Source organism: Sorex fumeus, unplaced genomic scaffold (assembly GCF_029834395.1).
Source record: "Sorex fumeus unplaced genomic scaffold, SorFum_2.1 ptg000003l, whole genome shotgun sequence".
NCBI classification, from domain to species: domain Eukaryota; kingdom Metazoa; phylum Chordata; class Mammalia; order Eulipotyphla; family Soricidae; genus Sorex; species Sorex fumeus.
In genome coordinates, this window is record NW_026606060.1 from 6,713,480 (window position 1) to 6,741,208 (window position 27,729).

The following is a 27,729-nucleotide window of genomic DNA, read 5'->3' on the forward strand; positions in this document are numbered from 1 at the left end:
ACGGTTTGATGTTTTTCGTGTTTCTGGAGCGAGCAGACACCATTGGGCTAGGCTAGCATGTGACAGAGACGAATGGAGCAAATTGATGAGCAACAGGATGACAAGTGATACAAGTGATACAAGTGAAGAAATATGGGGCCAGAGAGATAGTATAGCAGATAGGGCGCTTGCCTTGCGTGCAGCTGAACCAAGTTTGGTTCCCAAATCCCATAGGGTCTTCAATGGAGTGATTCCTGAGTGCAGAGCTAGGAATAACCCTGAGTCCTGCTCCTGCCCCGCCCCCAGTTCCCCACCCCTGCCCAGAAGAAATACATAACCTGCACACTGCAGCCTATGATGTTAAGGTTATGCTATCTTTAAATGCTTGTTTTGAGAATTGTGTTTGTGAGGATTATGTCTTGGGTGAAAAGTTTCTACCATAAGTGTTGTGGGGTACACACCCACACTGTGGTATTATCTGGGGGACCCCCTGCTCTGCAACTCTCCCAGACATGCCCTATCACCCACCATCTGAAACTTGACCTCCTTGCTTCAACTACAAAACATCAGGACAGCATTTGTGTTTTCTTCCTAATGCCTGTTTGTCATGAATTTTGCGACTCTACGGATTCAATTCCTGAAAGTGAAGTGAATGTGAGTTTCTCCCCATTCTGCAGCAGAGCTCATTTCACATGGCATCATAACCAGTCTCAGGATTCTCTAGTGAATACTACAGGAAAGTGCAAGAACTTTCTGAAATATTTCCAAGCTCTGTATATTCTAAAAAAAAAAAACTCACCGCAAGATGATTTAGATTTATGGGAGGAGTTTTTCTATAGGGAGCTTCCAAGTAAATTCTTGCCCATTCTTATTATACATATCATACATAATGTATAATATAATATGTGTAATACATATGTATATTACTTATGAAGTTCTTACAACACAATAATCACATTAATCAAAATACTTTTGAGGGGCTGGAGTGATAGCACAGAGGGTAAGGCATTTGCCTTGCACATGGCCAACCCAGGTTCGATTCCCAGCATCCCATATGGTCTCCCAAGCACCACCAGGAGCAATTCCTGAGTGCAGAGTCAGGAGTAAGCCCTGAGCAACGCCAGGTGAGATCCAAACAGCAAATAAATGAATAAATGTAAATTAATAAATAGAAGTGCCCCTCAGCCTGTTCCTGTATGGTCCGCTACCAAAGAATGGTTTTTGGCTTGAGTTTCCTTTCTTCATGAAGCAAAATAGTTTTCATTTAAAGAATTTTAGAAAGAGATGTGAAGGAAGAGTCAGAGGAGAATACATAATACATGTTCAAGAAAGCACACAGTCTTCTCCAGAGAGGGGAAAGCCAGAATGGTTTCTATATTTTATTTATTAGGATTTGGGGCCACATATCAGAGGTGTTCAGGGGTTACTTCTGATGTTGTGCTGGTGGTGTGGATTACTCCTGATGGTGCTCAGGGGGTTGTGCGGTACCAGGAATCAAACCCAGACCTTCTGCGTGCAAAATCTATGCCCAGACCATTGAGCTCCCTCTCCAGCTCTGATTTTTATGTTCTTAATTGGGTGTAAACGAAAGAGGGGGAGACGGAGGGAGAATGAAAAGAGAAAAAAAGAGAGATTTTATATAGGGACACACACACACACACACACACACACACACACACACACACACACACTGGCCCCATAATAGCTTGTTGAAACTTGCCAACTACATCAAAGTCCTCAAGTCACTACCCTTCTCCCACAAGCCCCAGCACAGCACCCTCTAAAACACTGCCAGAGTAAGGAGAAGAAGGTGTGGACTCCCATACTTCCCACAGTGCTCCGAATGCCACCAGCCAGGCATCCCCTGCCCTGCCACCCCACAGAAGGGACTGTCAGGGTGCAGCCAGGGACCACAGTTGATGCCATTACAGAGACTGGGCAAGAAACAAGAGGCTTGTGCCCAACAGGGAGGTGGTTGCAAACCTACCCCCGCAAGGATGACAGGCATTTGAAGCACAATCCAGGGGCCAAAGAGATGGCTCAGTGGGCTGAACACATGCTTTGCAGGCAAGAGGCTTGGGTTCAATTTGAAGCCACACCAACCCCCAAGCACCACTGAGGATCAATCCCCAAAATATTCATGTGCTCTAGTGGTTCCTCTGTTAGAAGAACCCATCTTCCCCTTTTAGACATTCCCACGTCCCTCACCCTGAGCCCCACCCTGGGCTAGGGCCCCTTCCCATGACCTTTCCATTTACTGTAGAGACAGATGCCTAAACAGTCATGAACTCAGGTGCTCCAACACAAAAACTCACAGCAAAGGATCCAGACACACACACTGTTCTGCTCAGTGGCCATGAGGGGCCTGGCATGGGAGAGGTGGGTGGGTAGAACTGAGCTGCACTGGAGAACTGTGGACAGCACAGGGACCCATCGGCCCACTGCACTGCAGCAATAAGGATTCTCACCTTTACACCCTGCAGCCAGGACTCTGCATCTTCAGGGAGCCGGGGTCATCCACAGAAGCCCACCGGAAGGACAGGGAGGCCTTCAGCCCTCCTGCTCCCCTTATAAACCTCTTCAGCACTGCAGGGTGGCTCACGCACTGCCGGGAGCACCCGCAGCCCAGAGCCAGGAGGAGTCCCAGCTCCATTTATGCAAAACCAACATTATGATGCTGACAACATAGCTGCAGAAACCTGTGTTGACTCAGGGTTAGTGGAAGATCTTCCAGATATAACAGACTGTTTCTAGCTTTTAGGGGGCCCAAAAGTTACCAAAAATCTGTTGTTGTTATTATTTTGTTTGAGGCTGGGATCACACCCAGTGGTGCTCTGCACTCAGGGGCCCCCATGCAATGCTGGGGGTCAAACTCAGGCCCACCACTGGCAAGGCAAATGCCCTGCCCGCTGGACCATCACTCTGACCCCTGCTGCAGATTTTTGACTTTGACAATGGGGCTGTCTGCAAGGTGGCGGGACAGCAGGAGCTGTCTTCGCCTCTGAGGGAGCTGGCCAAGATAACCCCCGTGGGCAGAGGGAGGTGACCAGCCTCCAGGGGCTCTAGGGGCCGGCAGGAAGAGGCCCGACCTCCACTCATCATGCTGCCCCTCTTCCTCTCTGTCAGTTCAGCCGCTGCCCAGGGATAGGGACAATTAAATAAAGAAATAAAAATTAAATCAATCAATTAAATAAAAAATAAGATAAATAAATAATGAATGAGTGAAAATAAATAAATGTATCAAAGGAAACATATATAAAATAATGATAAGGGGAAAAGAAGACTCGGGTTGATCCCTTCTCACTATCCCCACTACCAGCATCTTGTTTGGGATCATAATCTTCCCCCACCCAAACCAACCTCTCATCTGTTCATCTCTCCCTCTCCTCCACACTGGAGCCAGAGTGAGTGCCCCCAAACACACAGGTGCCCTTGCTCCTCTGGACTCAGCTACAGGATCCTCTAAAACCTTCCCGTACCCTTCTGCCTTCTCCCCTCTGGAGGGAAAGATGGCAGCCGCATGGGAGCCTTGTGGAGAGCCAGGTATGAGCCGATGGTGATGGAGCGACTAAAACCTCACGGGAAGGGGGCGTTCCCGGCTCGTCCTTCACGCCCTACCGAGGTCACCAGTTGCCCCCCACGAGCGGCTCTCTGGCACGGCCATGACTCCAGAGCACAGAAACCAATCTCTTAATTATCTGACTCTCAGTAGAAATACTTCTAGGGTTAATAAGTAAAATAGCAGAAATCCAAAACCGCTGCGATATCATTTAACTCTTGAACCCAGCTGTCGAAAGCAAATCATTTCACAATGCTTTCTCAGCATGTCTGATCTGGGGGGGAGAGGGTAAACTCTAAATAATAGTGGTGCATCTTTTATTGAAACAATGAATCTAACCAAAGCAGATAGAGTGTCAACTAGAATTCATCTGCCTCGCAGGCATTGGGAGGGGTGGGGGTGGGGATTTATTGGGGTTCTTCGTGGCGAAAAATAAGTATTGGTAAAGGGAAATATGTTTGATATTTGCATGACCAAGACCTAAACCTGAAAGCTTTGTAACTTTTCCCACAGTGATTCAATAAATAAATAAATTATAATAAATAAATAAATAAATAAAACCCTCCAGTAGTCATCTGAAGCCTCAATTCATGCTCTCCCGCCCACTGCCCTCTCCACCAGCCAGCCCCCTGGCAGAGGCCCCTGCTTCTGTTTCCCAAGTCCCTGACTTGTTCTCCCTCCTCTAAGCCCACCAGTGTGCCAGTCTTCAGGTTTCAGAGTGAACACCTCCCCCGAGCCCTCCATCAGCTTCAGAGACCCTACAGGGGAGCCTGCACAGCAACCCCTCACAAAATGGAACTGTGAACTGGTCATTCACGGACCCTCCATGAGACTAAAGCCCAGACCGGCATGTTCATTTTTGCCTCTCTACTACCAAGCTGAGAGCAGCCACTTAGCAAACCCCAGATGAATCAAAGAATGAATGAATGAGGGGCTAGAGCGATAGCACAGCAGCTTTTTGCCTTGCACACGGGCTTTTGCCTTGCATACAGCGGACCCGGGTTCGATTCCCAGCACCCCAATTGGTCCCTCGAGCACCGCCAGGAGTAATTTCTGAGTCAGAGCCAGGAGTAACACCTGTGCATGGCCGGGTGTGACCCCCCCCCAAAAAAAATGAATGAATGAATGAGGCTGGCCCACCTCCTCCTCAGATGCTCTCAGCCAAATACTCTACATGGCCTGCAGGGGTGACTGCAGAAAAGGGATGAGATCATGCAGCTGGGTCCGCATTCTGCCCCAAATGAAGATGACAAATGGCCTCACAAGATCTTAAGTGGGAGGAACTTGGGGGTTGAGAAAGTTCTGTCTTTCTTCTCCTTCAGATGCAGTGAGAAAGCATTGTATCTCCACGGGGGAGAATCACTCAGGACTGCAGAAAATGCACCCACTAAGCTGACCCACTTCTTCCTCCCCTGGCCCGGCCATCGCAGGAATGTTCCCAGAGCATTTGCGTCTCACAAGGACCTTCTGACAAGTCCACACAGTTGGTCTGCGCGGTGTGGAGATCAGAGGCAGCTTGGGTTTGGAATTTGCTTTCAGAGCTCATGGAAAGCCCTAAGCTCTGGCTCTGAGTAACCCCAAAGGGCCCTCCACACTGGGGCGAGTTCCAGCCCGGGTCATTCTCCTGCCCGCCCTCCCTTGCACATTGGGGCTGGAAAGATGGAGGAATTCTGGGAAAACTGTTTTTGCAGCGAGGGGGTCATCCCCGTCCCACCTGATCCAGCCCCCCCTTCAGGCAAGGTCAGTATCACAACTGCCCAGCTGCATTTCCCTCCTAAAGAGACAGAGTTCATAAAGATCGATCTGATCATCAGCCTGACCTGCCAGCATCGATCTGATTGGAAGTGACGCCAGCACACACAGTTCCCCGTTCTGCACCCAGGGGGAAACTCAGCCAAGTTCAGAAGCCCCTTAAATCCGCTGAGGAGTGACTCCCTTCCCCAAGAGCCCCGAAACGTCCCCCAAGCTAATAACCCCCGGCAAAGCACTGCCAGGGAAAATTCCTTACGGATTTGAGATTTTCACTCAGTTAATCTCCTAACTCAATAAAGCACTCCTGCAGCAAATTAAATACTTTTATTAAAGCCCCCCCCCACTTTTCTTTGATGTGAGGTAGACCCGCAGCCCCCCACCCACCCAAGGGCCTGACATGAGGAGCATGCTTTTATCATTTTCTGCTACCCTGTACTTCTGGGGCAATGCTGGAATATGTAGTGTATAATGCTCCTCTTACTCCCAGGACACCCGGAACCCACTAGAAACGTCTGGTTTTTAGATTCTGGAAGCTTCGAGACCTCTGGCTTCCTGCATGGAGACCATGAGCTATAGGTTAAGGGAAGAGTTCCCCATCTGTAAGGGGCTCCACAGCACAGGCCCAGCCACTAGCATTTTGCCAGTTGCAATGCACATAGCAAGAAGACCCCAGCAAAGAGGGAGGGACTGGCCAGGGAGGCTGAGTGAGCCTGGGACAGTGTCGGGTGGGGACTTGGGATCCAGAGGCCTCAGTGCCCTGCCCTCTCCACTGCTCCCTTGGAATGCTGCCAGTGGCCCCCTTCAGTCTCTGTTACTTGGAGGTGAGCTCCGGTTCTCCTAAGACCGTTGCAGGAGGGGGCTGGAGCGATACTACAGTGGGAAAGGCATTTGCCTTGCACGTGGCCGACCCTGAGCACCACCAGGAATAACCCCTGTACAAAGCCAGGAGTAACCCCTGTGCATTGCCAGGTGTGACCAAAAGGGGGAAAAAAAAACCTTTGCAAGGTCTCTTCCATGATGCCTCAGGAAGCTTGTTTCACAGGGAAAGGCGTGCTTAGCAAATGTTGCAGCTTTTTCTATTTCTGGGAGGGACAGAGTGCAGCCACCTACCTACCCCAGTTGGATTCCCAGGAGTGACCCCTGAACACAGAGCCAGGAATAAATTCTGAGGCCTGCCAGCTATGGCCTGAAAGGCAAAAATGCAAAACTTTTATTTTCCAAGCACCACCAAGTGTCACTTTCACTGCAGGATCTGCAGCATGGCGAGCTCTGTTTCCGTGGCAGTGACACTGGAAATTGGGTGTCAGTCACCGCAGACACCATGGCTGACGCCCCGACACCCTCTCAGCAAGGCATCTCTGTGGGTGATGTGGGCCAGAGTGATGGCCCAAAGTTCCGCAGGCAAGCCTTCCCCAGAGCGGGTGACAGACCCCCCTCTCCGCCAGGGATCTGAGAACCCCTGCCCTGCGCCACTCTCCCTGCCAGAGGAATGTGGCCGCCCGAGCCCAGAACGTCCACTGGGCATCTGGAATGGGCCCCCGGGTCAGGCCAACCCCAGGAAGATGCTCTGGGCTCTGCGGATTCCCACCCGCATCCTCCTCCCCAATTCCCATGGACGGAACAGCTTCCAGACTTCCGTCCTCCTCTAGAAAGCAGAACTGACATCCCTGGAGATTACAGAAAGCAGAGAAATGGCCTCATTGAGAAAATGAGGGAAGCATGACGAAGAGCTAAACCCTCCAGCGGAATCCAGACCCAGCTGCCTGCTCGCTCGGACCCATGGCAAGCTGTTTGCCCCCATAAACCTCAGCCCCTTCAGCTATAATATGGGAGGAGGATGGCTCCCCCCTCCCCAGAATCACTGAAGAACTTGACTGAAATCTTTGTTTTGTTTTTGGTTCATACCGAGCGGTGCTCGAGACTTACTCCTGACTCTGCTCAGAAATAACTTCTGGCAGTGTTCAGCAGACTATATGGGATGCTGGGGATCGAACCCAGGTCGGCTGTGTGCAAGGAACGTGCCCTACCCACTGTATTATGGCTCAGGCCCCTGTCATGGAAAATTCTTTAGCACACTGAAAGGATGGGTTGAAAGAGCTGATAGGAAGAGGCTGGGCTTCCAGATCTCCTACCAGAGGTTGTGGCCCAGTCAGGAGCAAGGAATTCATTCACTCCTTCCCCAGGCCTGCAGCAATTTTTTAATATCCTCCCCAATTCTTTCAGGAGCCCAGGGAGATCAGGGGAGAGCTGGGGCCTGCTGCCTCCCTCCCCTCCTCACTCTGCAGGGGGTACCCCAGGTGAGTGGAGCTGGGAGTGGGGATGCAGCCTCCAGGTGACCCTGGGGCCATGGTGACCCCAAGGCAGAATCTATCCCGGGCATAGTGGGTGGTCCATACATGGGTTCTCAGAAGAACAAAAGTAGATATTACAATGGTTTGTGGGACCCTCAAAGCTCAACCCATGCTGACGAGTCTATTCCATAGTATCTCATCTGACTCATTAGAAGCAAATTAGAAGCAAATGAAATTCTCATTCAATACATTGAAAATTTTCTCCCTGAAGGCAGCTGAAATAGAGAAGGGATCACTAAGACAATGATAGTTGGAGAAATCGGTCAGGATGGGAGATGTGTGCTGAAAGAAGATAAAGGACCAAACACGATAACCTCTCAGTATCTGCATTGCAAACCATAATGCCCAAAAGTAGAGAGTATGGGGAATATTGTCTGCCATGGAAAAATGGGAAGGGTGGAAAGGGGAGGGTATACTGGGGAGATTGGTGGTGTGGAATGTGCACTGGTGGAGGGATGGGGGTTTGATCATTGTCTGATTGTAATTCAAACATGAAAGCTTGTAACTATATCTCATGGTGATTCAATAAAATAATAATTTTAAAAAAGGAAGAAAATTTTCTCCCTCCCCTGATCCCCCCCCCCACCTCGGGAGCAGGAAGCTACTACAAAAGGGTGGAGACAGCTTGGTGTGCCTGTCTTCTAGGCTCTCAGCTTCCTGCCCGGGGCCTGGTCCTCTCACCACAGGCTCCTGATGCCCGGCTGTGACAATGCTGGCCGGCACGGTCCAGTTCAGAGGTCGCTCTGCCCAGGCAACAGGCCAGAGCAGGCCTGTCCTTATCCTGACCCTCCCTGGCTACCCAGACAGTTTCCCCAGAGTCTCTGACCTCCTTCTCTTCCATCCCCCTTTACTACTCCCAGCCCTCACTACTCCCAGCATATTCCTCCTCTGTGCACAGCCACCCTCAAATTCTACCAAGTCCCTCTTCTGTAGGGTTTCACTGGACCACTTTATCTAGATATCTAAACTTTTCTTTCTCTTTTTTGTTTTTTTTATCTTTTGGACTGACCATTGTGCATCAGCAATTCTCAGGGGTTACCCCCGGCTCTGCACTCAATTACTCCTGATGGTGGTAAGGAACTAATATGGAATGCCAGGGATCGAGCTCAGGTCAACCGTGTGCGAGGCAAATGTCCTACCCACTGTACTATCGCTTCAGCCCCTCATATAGACTTTTTGTGATGGATATTTTCCTTCTTCCAACCCATCTTCCCTAGTCTCCTGCAGCATTTAGTTGAACCATTTAACACAAAAGAATATTTGTGGATGGGTACTCGATCATTGTATGACTGAAACGAAAGTTTGTAAATCTGCAACTGTATCTCACAGTGATTCATTTAAAAAAATTTTTAAAGAACATTTGCCTTTGTATTATTCTCTCTTGTCTGATTGCTTGGGAATCAGATCTTCCTTCCCACTTGGATTTTTAAAGGTTTATTTTAAATTTTTATTATTTTTTAGGGGGGATTGGAGGTCCACACCTGGCAATACTCAGGAATTACTTCTGGCTCTGCACTCAGGACTCCTGGCAGTGCTCGGGGGACCATATGGGATGCTGAGGATCAAATCCAGGTTGGCCACATACAAGGCAAGCACCTTACCTGCTGTTCCATCTCTCCAGCCAAAGATCTTTTTAATTTTTTTAGACTAAAAACAAAGTCATACATTTCTGTTATTTTTGCTTTCTTCTTAGGGTCTAGTTCAATTCTGAGCACCAAGGTAGGAAACTGGGAGGGTTCCTGGGAGCTGCAAAGTGCACTGGCAGAACTCCTGGGTAGGCAGCCTGGGCCCTAGGCAGGCCCCGGGAAGCCCCTCCGCCTCCCTCCTGGGCTCCGGCTCACCTGGCTGACTCCTTCCACTCCATCTGGTCTCCATCATGCTGCAGAGTGTCCATTTCCGTGAACAGGGTGGGGTTGGGAGCCTCATCTTCCTCCCCCAGGATGTCCTGGAGCTGCTCAGCAGCTGGAGACCCTGCAAAAAGAGGACAGTGGGGTCTCACTGGGTGGCCGTGGAAAGAGGAGGGCTGAGAAATGACAGCAGAAATGGAGCAGGAGCAAGCGGAAGGGCACAAGTGCTCCTAATTCAGTAAAACTCAGTCCAGCTCTCAGACTCCGCAAGCTGAGGCAGGGGGGATGTTCTTCGAGATAAAAGAGATGAAAGGGTTAGTCTGTGTATACAGGTGCAAATATAGATGCCAATGTGTACAATATGGTAGCTGACCTTAAAGAAGGACAGAAAGTGGCCAAGACCAGAGCAGCAGTAAGGATGGAGAAGAGACTGAGAAAGTGAAATAGGAAAGAAAAAATGGATCCAGGTCCAGAGTGATAGTGCAGTAGGTAGGGTACTTGTATTACATGCAGCTGACTGACCCAGTTTGATCCCTGGGACCCATATAGTCCCTGAGCACTACCAAGAGTGATACTGAGAGCAGAGCCAGGAGTAAGCCCTGAGCACTGCAGGGTGGCCCCAAAATAAAAACAGACAAACAAATATGGATCCAACTTTAGCATAAGAAGCTCAGAGGTATCCCTTGGCCCTTATGCCCCTCACCATTCAAGTCCCCGCAGTGGCCCGGACAGGGAAATCAGCTATATGGACACAAAGGTCTGCTACGATGTGCACCCAGGCCCACCTTCAGCATTCACAAGGTCACACCTGTTGCCGACCCTTAGCCTGCTGCCAACTATCCACTGGCTGCCATTGTCCAGCTGGGAGTCACTGAGCATGTAAGCTCCCTCAAACACAATTGTCCTATGTTTGATCCTCCCTTCTTTTTTCTCTCTCATTCAATATTTAACCCGTACCTCCTACATGCCAGATATTGTTCTAGTGTTGGGAAAGAAAGCTGTGAGCAAAGTCTTCACCCTTGCCCTCTTGGGAATCTGTTCTAGTGGCAGAGACAGACAACGAACAAAAATCCAGGTACAGGTCAGATAGTGACAAGTGCTGGTGGGGGCGGGGGGAGTAAATAATCAAATTATATGTGAGATATCAAGATTAGGAAGGTACTCACTGAGGAGGGGGCATCTGAATTGTGGCTTGAAAGATGGAAACAAACTTCTAAAAGAAAAGTTCTCCAAGGACTGGAGCGATAGCGCAATGGGTAGGGCATTTGCCTTGCACACGGCCAACACGGGTTCAATTCCCAGCATCCCATATGGTCCCCCGAGCACTGCCAGGAATGATTCCTGAATGCAGAGCCAGAAGTAATCCCTGAGCATCGCTGGGTGTGGCTCAAAAAGAAAAAAAGGAAAAGGAGGAAGGAAGGAAAGAAGGAAGGAAGGAAGGAAGGAAGGAAGGAAGGAAGGAAGGAAGGTTCTCCAAGTGCACCTAAGACCCACAGAGAGAATGTGTGGGTCAGTGGGGCATGATGCAAGAGAGGACATGATGGAAGATCTAGGCGGGAAGGCACAACTGAACAAGCATCAGAGTCTGGAGCCATGCCCCCTCCCTCCAGTCTAACCTCCTCCACCCCCACTACCACCACCTCATTGAAAGTTTTCAAGAGCAAGTTCTCTCCTCACTAATTCCATCATCCTACCCTGGTCCAGTCTTGATGGTCATTCCTGGTCTCCATCACGCTGCAGAGGGTCCATTGACTCTCTCCTGGGTTTCATCAAACATTGTCCTTTTCCTTCAAACCTCTCTGTCTCCTCTGTTTATCATCCCCTTTGGCTCTGGTTTATTTCTCCATGGATGCCCAGTGGTCAGTCATTTCAACTATCCTTTCTTCAAACACTCCACTCTCTTAATCTTTGACTCCCCAACACAGCCAGCTAGTCACTGTCCAAACAAGGGTTCCTTAGCCCCATCTCCATCTCTGTAGTTACATCCGGAGGGTGGACGGAGGAGGCTGGGGTACAATACGTGAACCTGAATTGTCACTTACTCTCAAATGAATTCAGCATGAGTCAACAGAGTTCTTGGGAGAAATAAATCAGAAAAGGAAAGTGCAGCTGTGACACAAGGCCTAGAATGTAGCAGGTGCTCACTCCCCTCACCAACAACCCCTGCACCCGGCCCACAAGTCCTCCAGCTGGAGAAAACCAGCTGACCAGCTGAGCGTGCAAATGAAGCATGTCTGCTCTGAGCACTCCTCAGAGGAGCCACCACCGTTTGACCCAAACCTGTACCCTTTCCTTCCACCCGCGACCCAATCCCAGCCTTGCTCCTCTCTGCATCTCCTACCCCACTTCACCCAAAAATAAGGCCTCTGGGCATGAACCCCATCTCCAGCTTCCCATATAGTCCCTTTGCATGTCTCTGAACAAAATAACCAACTTCAGGTCCCATCTAACATTCCCTTGTGGCAGATGCTTCTTTCTTCAACTCTCTTTTCCTTGCATGGAAAGTTTAGCTTCTCTCTCTACCTGCTCTCTGTCAACCCATAAACAGCCTTCTCACCCCCGAAACACCGGCCCTGGTCCTGCCTGCTTTCCAACCTTCCCTGCTCTCCCTTTACTCCCCATTTCCCCATCTTCTGGAAGGAGTGGTCTTGAGCTGTGTGCGCTTACTTCCTCCAGTCACGTCCCACTGTACAGCTCCTCCTCACTAAGGGAGAGAGTCCAAACTGGCAGCTCAAAGATTTGTTTAACTTAGCTTCCACAGAATGGAACTTTTTGAAATTGCTGCTTACATAAAGAATGGGGGAGAGTCCTTTTAAAAAATATATCCAGATCTTGGGGCTGGAGTGATAACACAGCAGGTAGGGCATTTGCCTTGCACACAGCTGACCCGAGTTCGATTCCCAGCATCCCATATGGTCCCCTGAGCACCGCCAGGAGTAATTCCTGAGTGCATGAGCCATGAGTAACCCCTGTGCATCACCAGGTGTGACCCAAAAAAGAAAATATATATATATATATATATATATATATATATATATATATATCCAGATCTCTGAATTCTCTTGAGAAATGCATCTGTGTTGATAACCATGTCCACATTCCTGCTTGACAACTCAATCATAGCTGCTTTCCTCAGGAGGTCGTCGCCATCTCTGTTTGCCACAGTTCCCACTGTCCCCTACTGCCCTGCTCATCTCCATGTATCATGCTCTGTACCTGCATTCACAACCCCTGCCCTCAATCTCTATTTTGATTATATTATCAAACCAAGAAGCTCATACAAGCTAATTAGCTCACAGCACGATGAAGCAATGGTTGAATTTATTTTGCTGGACATCAATGGGGCTGACTGCTCACACGGAATTGAAAGACTACTCTTGGGGCTACAGCGATAGCACAATGGGTAGGGTGTTTGCCTTGCACGCGACCGACCTGGGTTCGATTCCCAGCATCCCATATGGTCCACTGAGCACCGCCAGGAGTAATTCCTGAGTACAGAGCCAGGAGTAACCCCTGTGCATCGCTGGATGTGATCCAAAGAGCCAAAGAAAGAAAGAAAGAAAGAAAGAAAGAAAGAAAGAAAGAAAAAAGTCTACTCTTAGCTCTTAGCATAGCACTTCCACTTCCTTTATGTATATTTTCCCTTCTCTCTCCAGACCTTTTCAAGTCCTCCTTGTCTGACTGCTTAAACTTGATCTTCCCCCAAGATTTCTCTAGCCTTCTTTTCTGTTCTCTTTCCACATTCTTCCTGGGCCATCTGTGTCTTATGGTGTCACTCCAGAGTCAAGGTCACCCATATTTCCAGATCCCACTTGTATCGAGAACTGTCAGTTGCCAATGGTTGCTCCCTGCAGGCTGTTTCAATGCATTAAAACAACTAGACGTCCCTTTCCCAACGCCTCAGTCCTCCCTCTGTGTTCGGGTTAACAGCACTCAGCTGTCCAAACACGGAACAGTGGAACCGCTCCTGGGGCCTCCTCCTCCACCACCCGCAGCCAATCAGACACCCCTTGCGTTTGCTCCCCACCCCCCATCTCCAGCTCTCCCCCTTCCCCTGCCCTTTCGCTGCCACCATCTTGTGCAAGCTCCCATTCTCTCTGGCGCCTACAGCCGCAGCTGCACCAAGTGACCACCCATCCTAGTCCCTAGGTAGCTGTGGGATTTGCTTGCAAGCTCTTTCAAATGTGCTCCTGCAACAGTCTCCTGGGAATCCCGGTGCTCTTTGGGCAACAGCACGAAATACTGAGCACACGAGTTAGAAGTCTTTTAATTAGCAGGACGCACAAAAGCACTATATATCAAGGAATTTATTCCAGCATGCTTCTATTTCTTTAAACTCACATTCTTTTCACTGGCTTACTGATTGCTGATACTAGCTAGCAGGCACTGAAAGCTGAAGGAAATTTTATGGAGGAAAAATGAACAGTTGAACAAATTCCTTTTTCTTAATCTGGGAGCCTGTGACTGCCTCATTCTCAAGGGCACAACTGTTCGCCAGAGGGTCAAATTTCAAGAATTCGCTTTGAGGGGCTGGAGCAATAGCACAGCGGGTAGGGCGTTTGTCTTGCACCCTGCCGACCCGGGTTCGATTCCCAGCATCCCATATGGTCCCCTGAGCACCGTCAGGGGAAATTCCTGAGTGCAGAGTGAGGAGTAACCCCTGAGCATCGCCGAGTGTGACGCAAAAAGAAAAAAAAATAAGAACTCGCTTTGACAAGGCCAACGGGATCATGCTACCCTCTGGGTAGAAAACCTCATGGTTCTCTCTTGTCTAACGTCTCATGCCGACTCACGCCGACTTCCCTGCCACCCAAACCTCCCCTGGGATGAGGCCCTAAGCAGACTTGCTCAGTTCTGTCAGGTCCCTGGCCCCGAGAGCCCTGGCCCCAGCTGTTCTCGCCATCCAGTCGCATCAGACCACACACAGAGAAGGGCACCCACCTTTGTGTCCACTGTTCCCTAAGTCGGGCATCCCCTCCTCCCTTCAAGGCAGACTTGAGTGGAGCCCTCGGAAGGGAGCAGACAGGGCAGGGAGCAAGGCGCCTGGCGCAGACCTGTGGGGCGTTACCTGTTCCCGGGGGCAGCTGAGCGCTGGGGTCTCCGGCTGTCGGCGCTGCCTCTGGCCCCAGCCTGGTGGTGCTTCTGCCACTGGCCACAGCCAACCGCTGCCTCCCCTCTGGCCCACCAGCTCCACAAACTCACTCGAGTTTCCAGTCAAGCGCCCCAGAGAGAGTCAGGAGTGGGGAGGGGAGAGGGAGAGAGAGAAGGAATGTGCCGAAGGGGAGGTGGAAAAAGAGGGCTGCATAGGAAGGAGAAGTGAGGCTCGCAGGGTGCAGGGTGCTCCTTACCAGAAGAAGACTGCTGGGAGGGAATGAAGGAGTGTGAGTGTGACGGAATCACACGCGGGCATGTGTGTGTGTGTGTGTGTGTGTGTGTGTGTGTGTGTGTGTGTGTAAGAGAGAGACAGAGACAGAGCCAGAGAAAGAGAGACAGAGAGATAGGGAGGGAGGAAGACAGAGAGGGAGGCAGGAGGTTCCCAGTGCCCTGGACAGAGAAGGTTCAGTGGCTGATGCAGGAAAGGCCAGGTTGCCTCTGAGGCCTGTGTGAGGACAGGCTGGGCTGCCCTCTCCCTTCCTCCCTCCCTCCCTGGGGAACCTTCCTGTTGTGCTGGGGGCTCCAGGGAGCCCGGGCACCTCTCCTGAGCCTCCTTATAAAGGCAGAGGTGGGATCTGCCCAGACTCCCTGGGGCCTCCTAGGAGCCTTGCCCTGAGCGCCTGGCAGGTGGGAGCTCAGGCTGGGGCTGCAGGGGGAGTTTTTCACAGCCCCTATGCCTGGGCAATAGCATTCCCTGTTCTCTTCTTCCCCATCTTCCCCGACTCTGTCTACAGAGCAACAACTCGGGCAAATGTTTCTGAGAGGCCCCGGCCAGTGGAAACGGTCATTTCACGGGGAGTGGCGAAGCCCTGCTGGGGAGCTATTTTGCTTGCCTGAGAAACTTCTAATCTCCTGGGTTTGTTTCAACAAGTGCTTACCTAGAATGTCCTTACTCAGAATGAGCCCTTAGAAAAGTGCCAAGGTTGATTAGAGGTCACTGAGCAGGCTATGGCCGCAAAGCGCTCTGAACCCTGAAATTTGCTCCATCTTAGAACTGGGGGTAAGCTTAGGCGCCCATCACTGAAGCCAAGCTTGACTCACGAAGGGGATCCCATTGATAGGGCAGCCTCCCCCCACCCCCAATGCTGCAAGTCAGAGGAGCCTGGAGGAGGGCAAAGTCAGCTGACGGCCTCCACCCATGCTCCTGTGGCTCACTCCACTTGCCCTGTTCATTCCTCATGCTCAAGGATCGAGTACGCCCACTTTAAAGCCAAGAAAACAGAAGCAGGGGGTCAGGGATGCACGATGAGGTCCTGGGCTTCCACCAACATCACCGTCAGGCTAGCAAGGGTGGGATGCCCTGTGGCTGAGGTCAAGCCTTCCCCGAGACACCCCCCCCCCCGACACACAGGGCAGCGACTGCACCCCACACTGAGCCGCCTCACCAAGAAACAGAGAGCGTCCAAGATGGCAGGGGATGCCCTCTGCTCGTGCTGTTGTTAAATCTAGGCCCGGGGTTCAACAGCAGGGTCTTACTCTAGCCTTAGTTTGCCCACCTGTAGAGTGGGAATAATTCCATCTCCCTCCACAGACTGTGAGGGCGTTCATCAGACACTATCACCCAACACATAGTTCCCTTCGTGTGGTGACCAGCAAGTGGACAGGCTTCCTCTCCTCTCAGGGCCCTCAAGACATTCCTCAGTCTTAGGCCTTTCCAGCTCCTTAATATCCAAGCTTCTCCTGGGTGACACCTTCCCTCACTCGGCCGCTCCCTGCATCACTCTTCAACCCTTTTTGCACTGCATCAGGCACCTGCCCATGAACCAGCCCAGACCAGCAGTTCTAACCAAGGAGAGGAACCAGTGACTCCAACCTTTCCACACCTACAGACCAGCATCGGTCCGTGGACCAGCGGTTGAAAACCACTGGTTTAGCTGATCACATGCTGGCCTGCTGGATCAGAATGGCTCTGAGAACCCCACTCAGGCATGCTGCCTGTCAGGAGTTAATCCAGGTAATGAAAATTATCCCGGGTTGAACCAGAGTGATAGTACAGCAGGGAGGGTGTTTGCCTTGTATGCCGCCGACCCAGGTTCAATCCCTGCCATCCCATTTGGTCCCCCAAGCACCTCCAGGAGTAATTCCTGAGTGCAGAGCCAGGAGGAATCCCTGAGCATCACTGGGTGTGACCCAAAAAGCAAAATTAAAAAAACCTAGGTAGCAGCCCTTCTGGTGGACCATCACATGAGAATCACAGAGCAGCTCCAAACCCCAAGAACAGACTCAGCCCAGGCTCACTGGACGGCACCCCTCAGCAGAGGCACATCTGGTCAGAAACAAGTGCCACAGGATCCCGGGGGCTGGTGGGAGCAGCTTCTAGTGGGTCGTAGTGGGCAGACAGACAGCCACGGCTGCTGGGCTCCCATTAGGATGAGGACTCGGTCCTGGAGTTCTCTTCCTTCTCCCCACTAAAGAGCTTCTCGAGGGCAGCTCTGTCTTCCTGCCATTTTGTAGCTCCCCGTGACCCCAGGCTCTCGCAGCGTGGGCACTCAATTAATATTTGCTGGGTGAGTGAGTTTGACTGATTAGCACCCTGAGTGTATCCGCCAGGATTAACTTCAGCGAGGAAGGAGCCAAGACGGAGAGACGGAGCTGGCGGAGAAGCTGGAGGCCTGACCGAGGGGCCTTGTGGCTCAAAGGTCCCCAGTGTGTGGATTGGGAGACACCTCCCACCCCCCATCCCTGCCGAGGGCCCCTCAGGGATGGTTGTCATGTAAAGGGGGGTCTTTGTGAAGGCCCCTGAGGCCCAGTCCTCCTTTGGGGGCAATGATGTTCTTTCTCTGCAAAGGTGCTCTCGAAAAAGTGGGTGAGGGCTGCATCTAGGTGGATCAACATGGAAAATAATATGTTAAGTGAAATGAGTCAGAAAGAGAGGGACAGACATAGAAAGACTGCACTCATTTGTGGAATATAAAGTAACAGATTGGGAGACTAACACGCAAGAATAATAGAGATAAGTACCAGGAGGTTTGCTCCACGGCTTGGAAGCCGGCCTCACATGCTGGGGGAAAAGACAGCTCAGATAAAGAAGGGACCATCAAGTAAAGGGTGCCAGGAGAGGCCTGCTCGGGATGGGAGATGTGTGCTGAAAGTAGACTATAGACCGAACATGATGACCATTTAATACCTCTATTGCAAATCACAACACCCTAAAGAAGAGAGAGAGCAAAAGGGAATGCCCTGCCACAGAGGCAGGGTAGGGTGTAGGGGATGGGGTGGGGTGGTAGGAGGGATACTGGGATCATTGGCGATGGAGAATGGGCACTGGTGGAGAGGTGGGTACTCAATCATTGTATGACTGAAAAGCAAGCTGAAAAGTTTGTAAGTCTGTAACTGTACCCCATGGTGATTCATTAATAAAATATTATTTTTTTTAAAAAGGGGCTGGAGTGACAGCACAGCGGGTAGGGCATTTGCCTTGCATGCAGCCGACCAGGGTTCGATTCCCAGCATCCCATATGGTCCCCTGAGCACCGCCAGGGGAGATTCCTGAGCAGAGCCAGGAGTAACCCCTGTGCATTGCCCGGTGTGACCCAAAACGCCAAAAAAAAAAGTGGGTGGGGGAAGAGACTGCCCATTCAGAGGACTCTGGGAATCTCCGGTTGACTCTGGGACGTCTGGGCTGCCAGCCCCTGCAGCTGTGTCTGTGGCACACGTGACCTGTATGCTTTGGCCAGTGTGACCACTCAGGAACGCTCCACTGGACAGTTGAGTGTGGGCATTTGAACTGGGTCTCTGAGAGAGCTGCGGGCCTCCTGAAGGCTTCTAGGACAAAGGGGGTGTGGGCAGGAAGCTAAGGGCGCTAAGAGGCAGAAAAGGCTGCAACAGAGAGACAACATGAAGGTATAGGAGAGCAGGGGAAGAGGCGGGTCCCAAAGAGGGAGCAGAGAAGGGAAGGTCCCCCACAGGACTTTGGGTCCGTGAGAAATTCTTTTGTCTTTATTCACACCACACCTCCCACAGCCCCAGACCATACTTCTACACATGCCATGAATACCACATACATACCACACACAAACAGCCCTCACATCCCACACACCCACTGCTCCACCCACCGCAACACACACGTACACATGCATACACATTCCCAAGCCAGCTCAAGACTCTTCCTGATACTTGCAACAAAATATTCTGTTTAATCATGAATTCCCCCTCTTAAGAAATTCTAAGGTGAGATGGAGCGATAGAACAGCAGGGAGGGTGTTGGCCTTGCATGTGGCCAACCCGGTTCAATTCCCAGCATCCCATATGGTCCCCCAAGCACCTCCAAGAGTGCCTTCCTGAGTGCATAGCCAGGAGTAACCTTTGAGCATCACCGGGTCTGACCCAAAAAGCGAAAAAAAAAAAAAGACAAAGTTTTTCTAAGGTATGAGATTGGCTTAAAGTAGGAGACATATAAAAATGTTCCAACAATCTCTGTGGTCAGGGATTTGTTGAAAAAGGGACGCTCATCTACTGCTGGTGGAAATGTTGTCTAGTCCAACCTCCAGGAAAAACAGTATGAGAGTTCTCAATGAACTCAGAATTGATCTTCCACATGACCCAGCAATCCCAATTTTGGGTGTCTATCCCCAGGATAGAAGAACATTCAAGCAAAAAAAAAAAAAAAAGGTACACGTGCCGTTATTTATTGCAGCTCTCAGTACAATAGTGAGGATTTGGAATCAACCTAAATGTCCAGTGGCAGGTCAGTACCTCATGAAGCTGAAGTATGTATACACAGTGGAATACTACACAGCTGTTAGAAGTGATGGAATCACACAATCTGCCACAAGATGGATGGAACTAAGAGACATGTGTAATGAAGTAAGCCAGAAGAAGGATAAACACTGGATGGTCTCATTTATTATGGCATTTAGAACAACTGGATGAGGGAATACAATGTTATAAAGAAGGGGATGCCAAATCAACCTTGGTCCTGGAGAAGGAAAGAAAGAGTAGAGGGGAGAAGGAGAAGAGACAGAGGAAAACAATGGGGACCAGGTCTGGGAAGTCAGGTACAAAGGTAGCGTTCGGGATAATAAAGCCAAATGCCCCAACCAAGGAGTCAACAACACTGAAATCAAGAGACCCAAACTTGAACAACTGAGCTTAGAAAGGTGCTTGTCAAGAGGGCAGGTTGGAGGGGGTGGGGATACAGGAGGGAAGTTGGGAACATCGGTGGGGGGAAGTTGGCACTGGGGGGGTCGGTGCTGCAATATTTATGTCTAACACTCAACTATGACTAACTTGGTGAACCACGGGGCTTTAAAAAAGCTTTTAATTAAAATAAAAGAATGTTCCCAGATGATTGGATAAAGAAGCTATGGCACAATCTGCACTTCTATGTTCATTGCTGCACTATCCACAATAGCCAAAATCTGGAAAAAAACAAGTACCCGAGAACAGATGACTGGTTAAAGAAACTTTGGTACATCTACACAATGGAGTACTATGCAGCTGTTAGAAAAGATGAAGTCATGAAATTTACATACAAGAGGTACTACATGGAAAGTATCATGCTAAGTGAAATGAGTCAGAAAGAGAGGGACGGACACAGGAAGATTGCGTTCCTCTGGGGAATATAAAGTAACAAAACGGGAGACTGACACCCAAGAATAGCCAAGATAAGTACCAGGAGTTTCACTCCTTGGCTTGGAGGCCAGCCGCACATGCTGGGGGAGAAGGCAGCTCAGATAGAGAGGGGAGCACCAAGTAAAGTGTGTCGGGAGGATCCTCCCAGGATGGGAGATGCGTGCTGAGAGTAGACTATAGACCAAACATGATTGCCACTCAATGCCTCTTTTGCAAATCACAGCACCCAAAAGGAGAGAGAGAACAAAAGGGAATGCCCTTCCACGGGGAGGGGGGTGAGATGGGGGGATAAGGGGTGGGAGGGATGCTGGGAGCATTGGAAGTGGGGAATGGGCACTGGTGGAGGGATGGGTACTCAATCATTGTATAACTGAAACCCAAACATGAAAATTTGTAAGTCTACAACTGTACCTCATGGTGTTTCACTAATAAAAATTAAAAAAAGAAAAAGAAGCTATGGCACATACCCACAAAGGAATACTACTCAGCCATTAGAAAAGATGAATTCATGCAATTTGCTGCTAATTGGATGGCTCTAGAGAGTATCATGATGAGTGAAGTGAGTCAAATGGAGAGAAACAGACTCTGGATGATCTCTGTCATAGGAAGGAGGCAAAGACACATCTAAGGAGAATAACAAATGCCCAAAGGGAAGAGAAACAAGGAGCAGAACTGGTCCTCTGTCAGAAGCCTGCCACTGTGTGTGGGGGTGAGGGGGATAAGTTAGGGAAGAGAACGCTAGGACAACGGGAGAGAGGAGTCGTGTCTGTCACAGAGGCAGGCTAGTGGATGGGGGAGAAACCGGGGACATTGGTAGAGGGAAGTGGAGTCTCCTGAAGGATTGATGCTGGAATATTGTATACCTGGAACTTAATATTAAATAACTTTGTAACTCTGTAATTCACAGTGATTCAATAAAAAAAATAAAAGAAAATTCCTTTCTCTTATTGGGGATGGTTTTGAGCTTTCAGTGACCATAGAATCATCCAATAACTGGCAAGCAGAAGAAACCTTAATAACTTTTCACACCTCTCCATCCTTTCAGGAGAATCTCAGCATCTCTCCATACCAGTGAGGTGTTTAAAAATCAACTCTATCTTGGGACTAGAGTGATAATACAGTGAGTAGGGCACTTGCCTTGCATATGGCCAAGCCAGGTTTACTCCCTGGCATCCCATATGGCTCCCCAAGCACCGCCAGGAATAATTTCTGCATGCAGAGCTAGGAGTGAGCCCTGAGTGTTGCCATGTATGTCCCCTCACCAACCACCAAAAAATAACCTAATAAAATCCACTTATGCACTGTAGCACTGTCCTCCCATTGTTCATTGATTTTCTTGAGCGGGCCCAGTAACATCTCCATTGTGAGACTTGTTGTTACTGTGTTTGGCATATCGAATATGCCATGGGGAGCTTGCCAGGCTTTGCCATGTGGGTAAGATACTCTGGGTAGCTTGCTGGGCTCTCCGAGAGAGGTGGAGGAATTGAACCTGGGTCGACTGGGTTGGCCACGTGCAAGGCAAACGCCCTACCCACTGTGCTATCGCTCCAGCCCAAAATCCACTTATAGAGGAAAAAAAAATATTAGAGGGAGAGCTGCTCTTGGGTTAACTCCTATTCACCCACCACGGGATCACTATATGTGTGTTTACATCTTAATTCAGTGACTCATGCATGGACTGACTGGTTTTCACACTGAAAGCCTCTCTTGCCCTGGGAAGACCCCTAGTCCCATGCAGACCATCAGCCCATGCACACCAGTCTCTCCCTCTATGAAACGTCAGGGGCTTCACGGATGCTGCTCTTGACCATTCGTGTGTCTCGAATTTTGGCTCTAGTTCTCAATGGCAGCTGAGAAAATCAGAAGTACAGCCATATTTCTTCTTTTTTTAAATTTTTTTTATTGAATCACTGTGAGATAGACCCTTAAAAGTTGTTCATGATAAGGTTTCAGTTGTGCAGTGTTCCAACACCCATCCCTCGACCTGCATACATTTCCCAGCACCAGTGTTCCCAGGTACCCTCCCATTACCCACCCCACCAGCCTGCCTCTAAGACAGGCACCTCTCTCTCTCTCTCTCTCTCTCTCTCTCCCTCTCCCTCTCCCTCTCTCTCTCCCTCTCCCTCTCCCTCTCCCTCTCTCTCTCCTTTTGGATTGTGGTTTACGGCCTTATTTCTAAAGCTGCTCTTATTCACTTGCTCCCAGTAACCTCCCAAGGGTAGGAAAAAGTGACTCTCTCTGATTCTAACCAAAGCTTGATGTTTCCTCTTACATGCTCTGCTTGAACCAACAGTGACTGGTAGTTAAGTAGATTCTTCCTAAATTATCTCCACTTCATTGGGCCAGAGCGATAGTTCAGTGAGTGGGATGCTTGCCTGGCACACAGACAACCTGGGTTGAATTCCCAGCACCCCAGAGGATTCAATGAGCCCTCCAGGAGTGAACCCTGAGCACAGAGTCAGGAGTAAGTCCTGAGCACCATTGGATATGACCCCAAAATAAATAAATAAATAAAATTTTTAAATAGAAACATAAATTCTCCTCACGTTGAATGAAGTAGTAAGGAGGAAGGAGATTAAAGAAGCCAGCACCTCAGGGATTTTATTCCCCACCCCATCCTTTTCCCAATGAGTCTATCTGACTGGAAGGTGGGCTTCTTCTCATCCCTTAGGGTGGCTGACCAATGGCACCTCTCAAAGGACAGCCACATGGTAGGAGGCTATGTCCAGACTTGGGTATCAGCAGATCTGTTTTCAAATCCCAGCTCCACTAATAACCGTTGCATCAGACTGCATCTCAATGAGACTTGATTTCCCCATCTGAAGGGAAAACAATATCATCCTTTCCAACTCCCTTTCCTTCCTGTCCCCAGCGACCTTCCCTAGTCAGCTTCTCCTGATCATGAAGGCACCTCACCCATCACCTGCTCCAGGAAGCCAGGGTTGGCCCCTTCCCACCATTCACCACTTGGACTAAGGGTGTCTCCTCAGGCAGACAGTCCCCTGCACCTCCACAGAGGTGCCTATCAGTCTCTGCCTATCAGATCTGCCCCAGATGTGAAGACCTTTCTCCAAGGATACTTCAGAGAACCCAGGAAGCAACTCTGAAGTAAGAGGCTGGTTTCCACGCAGGAGGCCTGGATCCAACAGAACGGAAGCCAGGAAGCCTCACCTCTTCCCTGCCTCTCCCAGGGTGAGTGCAGGGACTTCAAAGGATTCTGTGAGTTAGTTCAGAACATGGAATTTTCCTCAGGGCAGTGACCCTTGAATCTAACAGAACTAAACAGACACCATGTTCCGGTTCCTGTCTGACGAGCCTGCCTCCCTGCCTGACCACTGGCTCACAGCTGCAAAGTTCCCCTGGTGCTGAGGAGGCCTGAAGCTTAGCCGCCGCCCTTGTGGAGCCCTGGAAAGGAACAAAGGTAGCGCTCACTCCCACTTGTCATCATGGTCATTTATACAGAGGTTTGTCTTCATTCACAGTGAGCTGCCGCTGTTGAGCGCTGACAAGGCTATACAGTTCTCTCGCCATCTGGGAAGACTCTGCCACCAGCCACAGTGCCAGGGCTGGGAGGGGACTCTGCTCCATCATCTAGAGGTGGTCTCAGGCTCAGCCCAAACACTGAGACCCAAAAAGTCACTCCCACATAGGTCAGACCCACCCCATTTTGTACCAACTCACCAGCTGCCACCTCTATCATGGGAATTTCTGTGCGAGCTACGGGGCCAGTCCTGGGCTTTCCAGATGGGTGCACAGGAAAGAAGGGACTCAGGAGAAGCACAGAAGAGTCGGAGACAGCGGCCACGCTCAACATGAGCGAGCAGGAGCAAGCCAGGTCCATTGCTGCCTAGGGCACCGTCACGGACCGTGGCGGTCAGTGATCATGGGTCAGGAGTCATGTCTGCTGCACCTGTGCAGTGCTGGAGTGGGATGAAACAATGACTAAAGGGGGACACTCCACCACCCCACTGAGGACAGAAATCAATGCAGGTGACAGAAGAACATCTGTGGTAGATTTTGCTAACGGGCTTTGTGGCTTTCTGAAATTGGTGTGTTGGGAACTGGGTTCTGGGGTGGAATTTTAAGAGTAAGTTCTACCCCCACGGCGATTCTGTAATAAAAAAATTAAAGAGTATGTTCTATTTATATTTTTTCATTTTACATTCCATTTTGATGGCAATCTTTTTTTGTTTGTTTGTTTTTGGAGTCAAACCAAGCAATGTTTGCTCCCGGCTCTGTGCTCAGGTATCATTTCTAGTGGTGATCTTCTGGGTGCTGGGGATTGGCTCTGGTCAACTGTGTGGAGGCCAGCACCCTACCCGCTAAACTATTGCTGGAGATCCCCTCGAGGATCATCTTTAAAAGACGTTTTTACTGGATGGGGGCAAAACTCTCTGTTATCTCAAACTAGAGGGCATTCTTAGTCAAGCAAAACCATAGTTAGTTAAGATATAATCTCTCACACAGGAATACACAATGCCCTAGAGCTTCACAAATGCACAAAACATTCTTCACGCTCACTCCCAATTAACTTCCCTTTAGAGGGGTCCACACTTTACACCAGCTTGAAAGACACAGCGTGAGATTCCCTGTCCTCCTAGGCCCTCGTTCTCCCCCCTGCCCTGCACGCAACCACTCCAGAAACAAGACAGCACAGGGGCGCTGAGTCACAAAGGGAATGGCTAAAAGAATAAACGTGCCCACGAACTGCACATTCTCTCCCTTTTGGTTTCATTAAAAACTAAGGTCCCTTTCTCTGAATCAGAAACCACCAAAACATCAGAAAAGCCACCATTTGTGGACACTTCTGAGATGTGCCATGTGGCATCTAAAGATTCCATTTATTAGAAGTTTCAAGCCCTTTGAGCAGACACACACACACACACACACACACACACACACACACACACACACACACACTGGGAACCGCTTTCTCCATCTCTGGCTCTGGGGGACCTAGCAGACCTGACTTCCCCAGGGTCACTGATGCCTGAATCGAGGAGAAGCAGCGGGGTGTCAGGGAAAGACCCCAGAGACCAGTTTGTCATAGGGGAAGCATGCGCAACAGCATGGGAATAAGACCCGCTCTCAGGGCCAGAGCGATAGCACAGTGGGGAGGGTGTTTGCCTTGCATACAGCACACCCGGATTCGATTCCCAGCATCCCATATGGTCCCCTGAGCTCTGCCAGGAGTAATTCCTGAGTGCAGAGCCAGGAGTAACCCCTGTGCATTACCAGGTGTGACCCAAAAAGAAAAAAAAAAGACCTGCTCTCTCCAGGTCTCTGATGTCCCTCACCCTGTGTGCACACACGTGACCCCGAGGCCCTCTCTTCTACTAGACACTGCCAAGGGACTCCCTGTCAACCACCCACGAAGACACATTCACTCTGGAAAGGCCCCAAGTCTTGGCAGACTTGGTGCTCATGAGAGATTGCCCAGGGGAACCGTGGCCTTGAGGCCTTTGGAACACAGAGGGGTCAGCTCTCCTCCCACAAGGACACTATCTCTGACCCTCCGTTGGAGGATTAAGCAGGGCTGGGCAGCATGCATCCTACCAGCCATAAGAGGCCAGTGCAACCATGTGGTGTGGGCCTGGTACTGGACAGGACAGACAGATGCTTCTCAGAGGCAGCCTGAGGCCTCTCTAGCTATATTTTGGGGCCTGCAAATGATGCTATAAATAAACAGTGGCCCTTGACCCAAAACAAAAATTTTTTAAGTTCCCCATCCCTGATTTAGACAGTCAAATAACTGACTTTGCTTAGTTTAAGAGTGAAAATAGATCAGAGAAGCCAACTAAGCACCATCCCTGTGAGAGATTTGAGCTACACTGCAGGTGGAACCAGAAACAGTGAAATCTCAAAAGGATAAAATGGGCTGCAGAGATAGTACAGCGGGCAAGGTTCTTGCCTTAAAGCAGCCGGCCCTGGCTAGATCCCCGGCACTGCAGAGGTGCCCCAGCCCTGCCAGCAGGTATTCCTGAGCTCAAAACCAGGAAGAAGTTCTGAGCACCGCAGGGTGTGGCCCAAACACTCTGCCCCACAAAAATAAAAATAAAGGAACAAAATGACATGGCCGAGCTTTGGATTCCAGGCCTTTCCCTCTCTGGAGGTTGCTAACTGCCTTGCCACGGGGGGAAGCAACAGCCAAGCCAGAACTGCTCTCGTTGTGGCAGAGGAAGTTGCAGGTGCTGCCCTCTCCCCAGGGACTTGCTGAGTCCATTCCCTGCATTCCTCCAGCCTCGGGAGGGGAGCAGGGCAGGTCGGCACCCCCACTATGGTTTCCTAAGCACAACCAAAGAACCTCTTTGTCACGCATCTTAGGGCAATGACAGGGTGGCCCCAGACATTTAGAAACAAGAGAACTTAATCTGAAAACTGAACAATTAAGTCACAGAATGGGTCACAGCAGAGAACTCAAGGTCACCCAGAGAACCAGTGGGCTCAGAGGCCAGATAAAGTTCCCCCCAGAACAGGGTGGTGGTCTGCATGGGGCCTGAGGGGCAAGACTGAGAAACACACACACACACACACACCATACACACATATACATACACATCATACACACACCATACACACACACTCACACACCATGTACACATACCATACACACATACACACACCATATACACATACACACACATATATAAACACCATACACACACCATACATACACACCATATACACCATACACACCATACACACACCGTATACACATACACACATCATACACACACAACCATACACACATTATTCACATTAACATACAACACACACAAACACAATCACACACACAACAAACACACTACACACACCATAAACATTCACATACATAACATACACACATTCATACAAACACAGACAACAAACACATTCACATACAGCAGTAACACATACCACACATTCACACGTATCACACACACACCTTTACAAAAACATACACTACATGCAATAAACACACTTCCACACAGCATACACACAGCTCACACAAACACATTCACATACAACATACACACTCACACATTCACACACACTGGGCCCCCTCTGGACCCAGCAGCACCCCCAAGGTGCCCCCCAGAACTCACGGGTCCTGCTGATATGCTCCCCGCCGCTGACCCCGCTGTTCCCTGCGCCCAGTAGTTCCTGGGTCAGCTTGTCAGGGTTTGGGCCCCAGTGGACCTTCGGCAAGCCAGACAGACACGCCTTGGGGTCTCTCTTCCTTTGTGGGTAGCGGGGTACCGAGAGCCCCACGTGGATGGATCGGCAGTCTGTGGGCACAGCACAAACAGAGGGGAGACCCGTTACTGGAAGCTGAGTTTGCCCTTCACATCGTCCAGTGGAGAGGGATTCTGGAAAGGGAGCCCCCCCACACCTGGTTGATAGTCCCCCAGGTCTCCACAGCTCCCTGATGCTGCAGGGAACTCTGACTCTTGAGGAGGAACTCTGCAGGCTAAACAGAACTCCCACCACCTCCTCTGCCTTTGTCCAGAGTCACAAAGGCCACACGTGGCTT

At 50.1% G+C, this 27,729-nt stretch overlaps 1 protein-coding gene across 1 annotated transcript in view; it reads right to left on the minus strand.

The window, feature by feature from the left end:
• SLC4A5 (solute carrier family 4 member 5) overlaps positions 1 to 27,404 on the minus strand; it is an 87,598-nt gene extending 60,194 nt beyond the window's left edge. The window contains exons 1-2 of the mRNA XM_056118884.1: positions 27,302 to 27,404; positions 9,483 to 9,612 (exon numbers count right to left, since the gene is read on the minus strand). Coding sequence (XP_055974859.1) covers positions 9,483 to 9,535 — 53 coding nt within the window. The 5' untranslated portion in view covers positions 9,536 to 9,612; positions 27,302 to 27,404. The remainder of the gene's footprint in view (positions 1 to 9,482; positions 9,613 to 27,301) is intronic.
• Between the last annotated feature and the right edge of the window lie 325 nt (positions 27,405 to 27,729).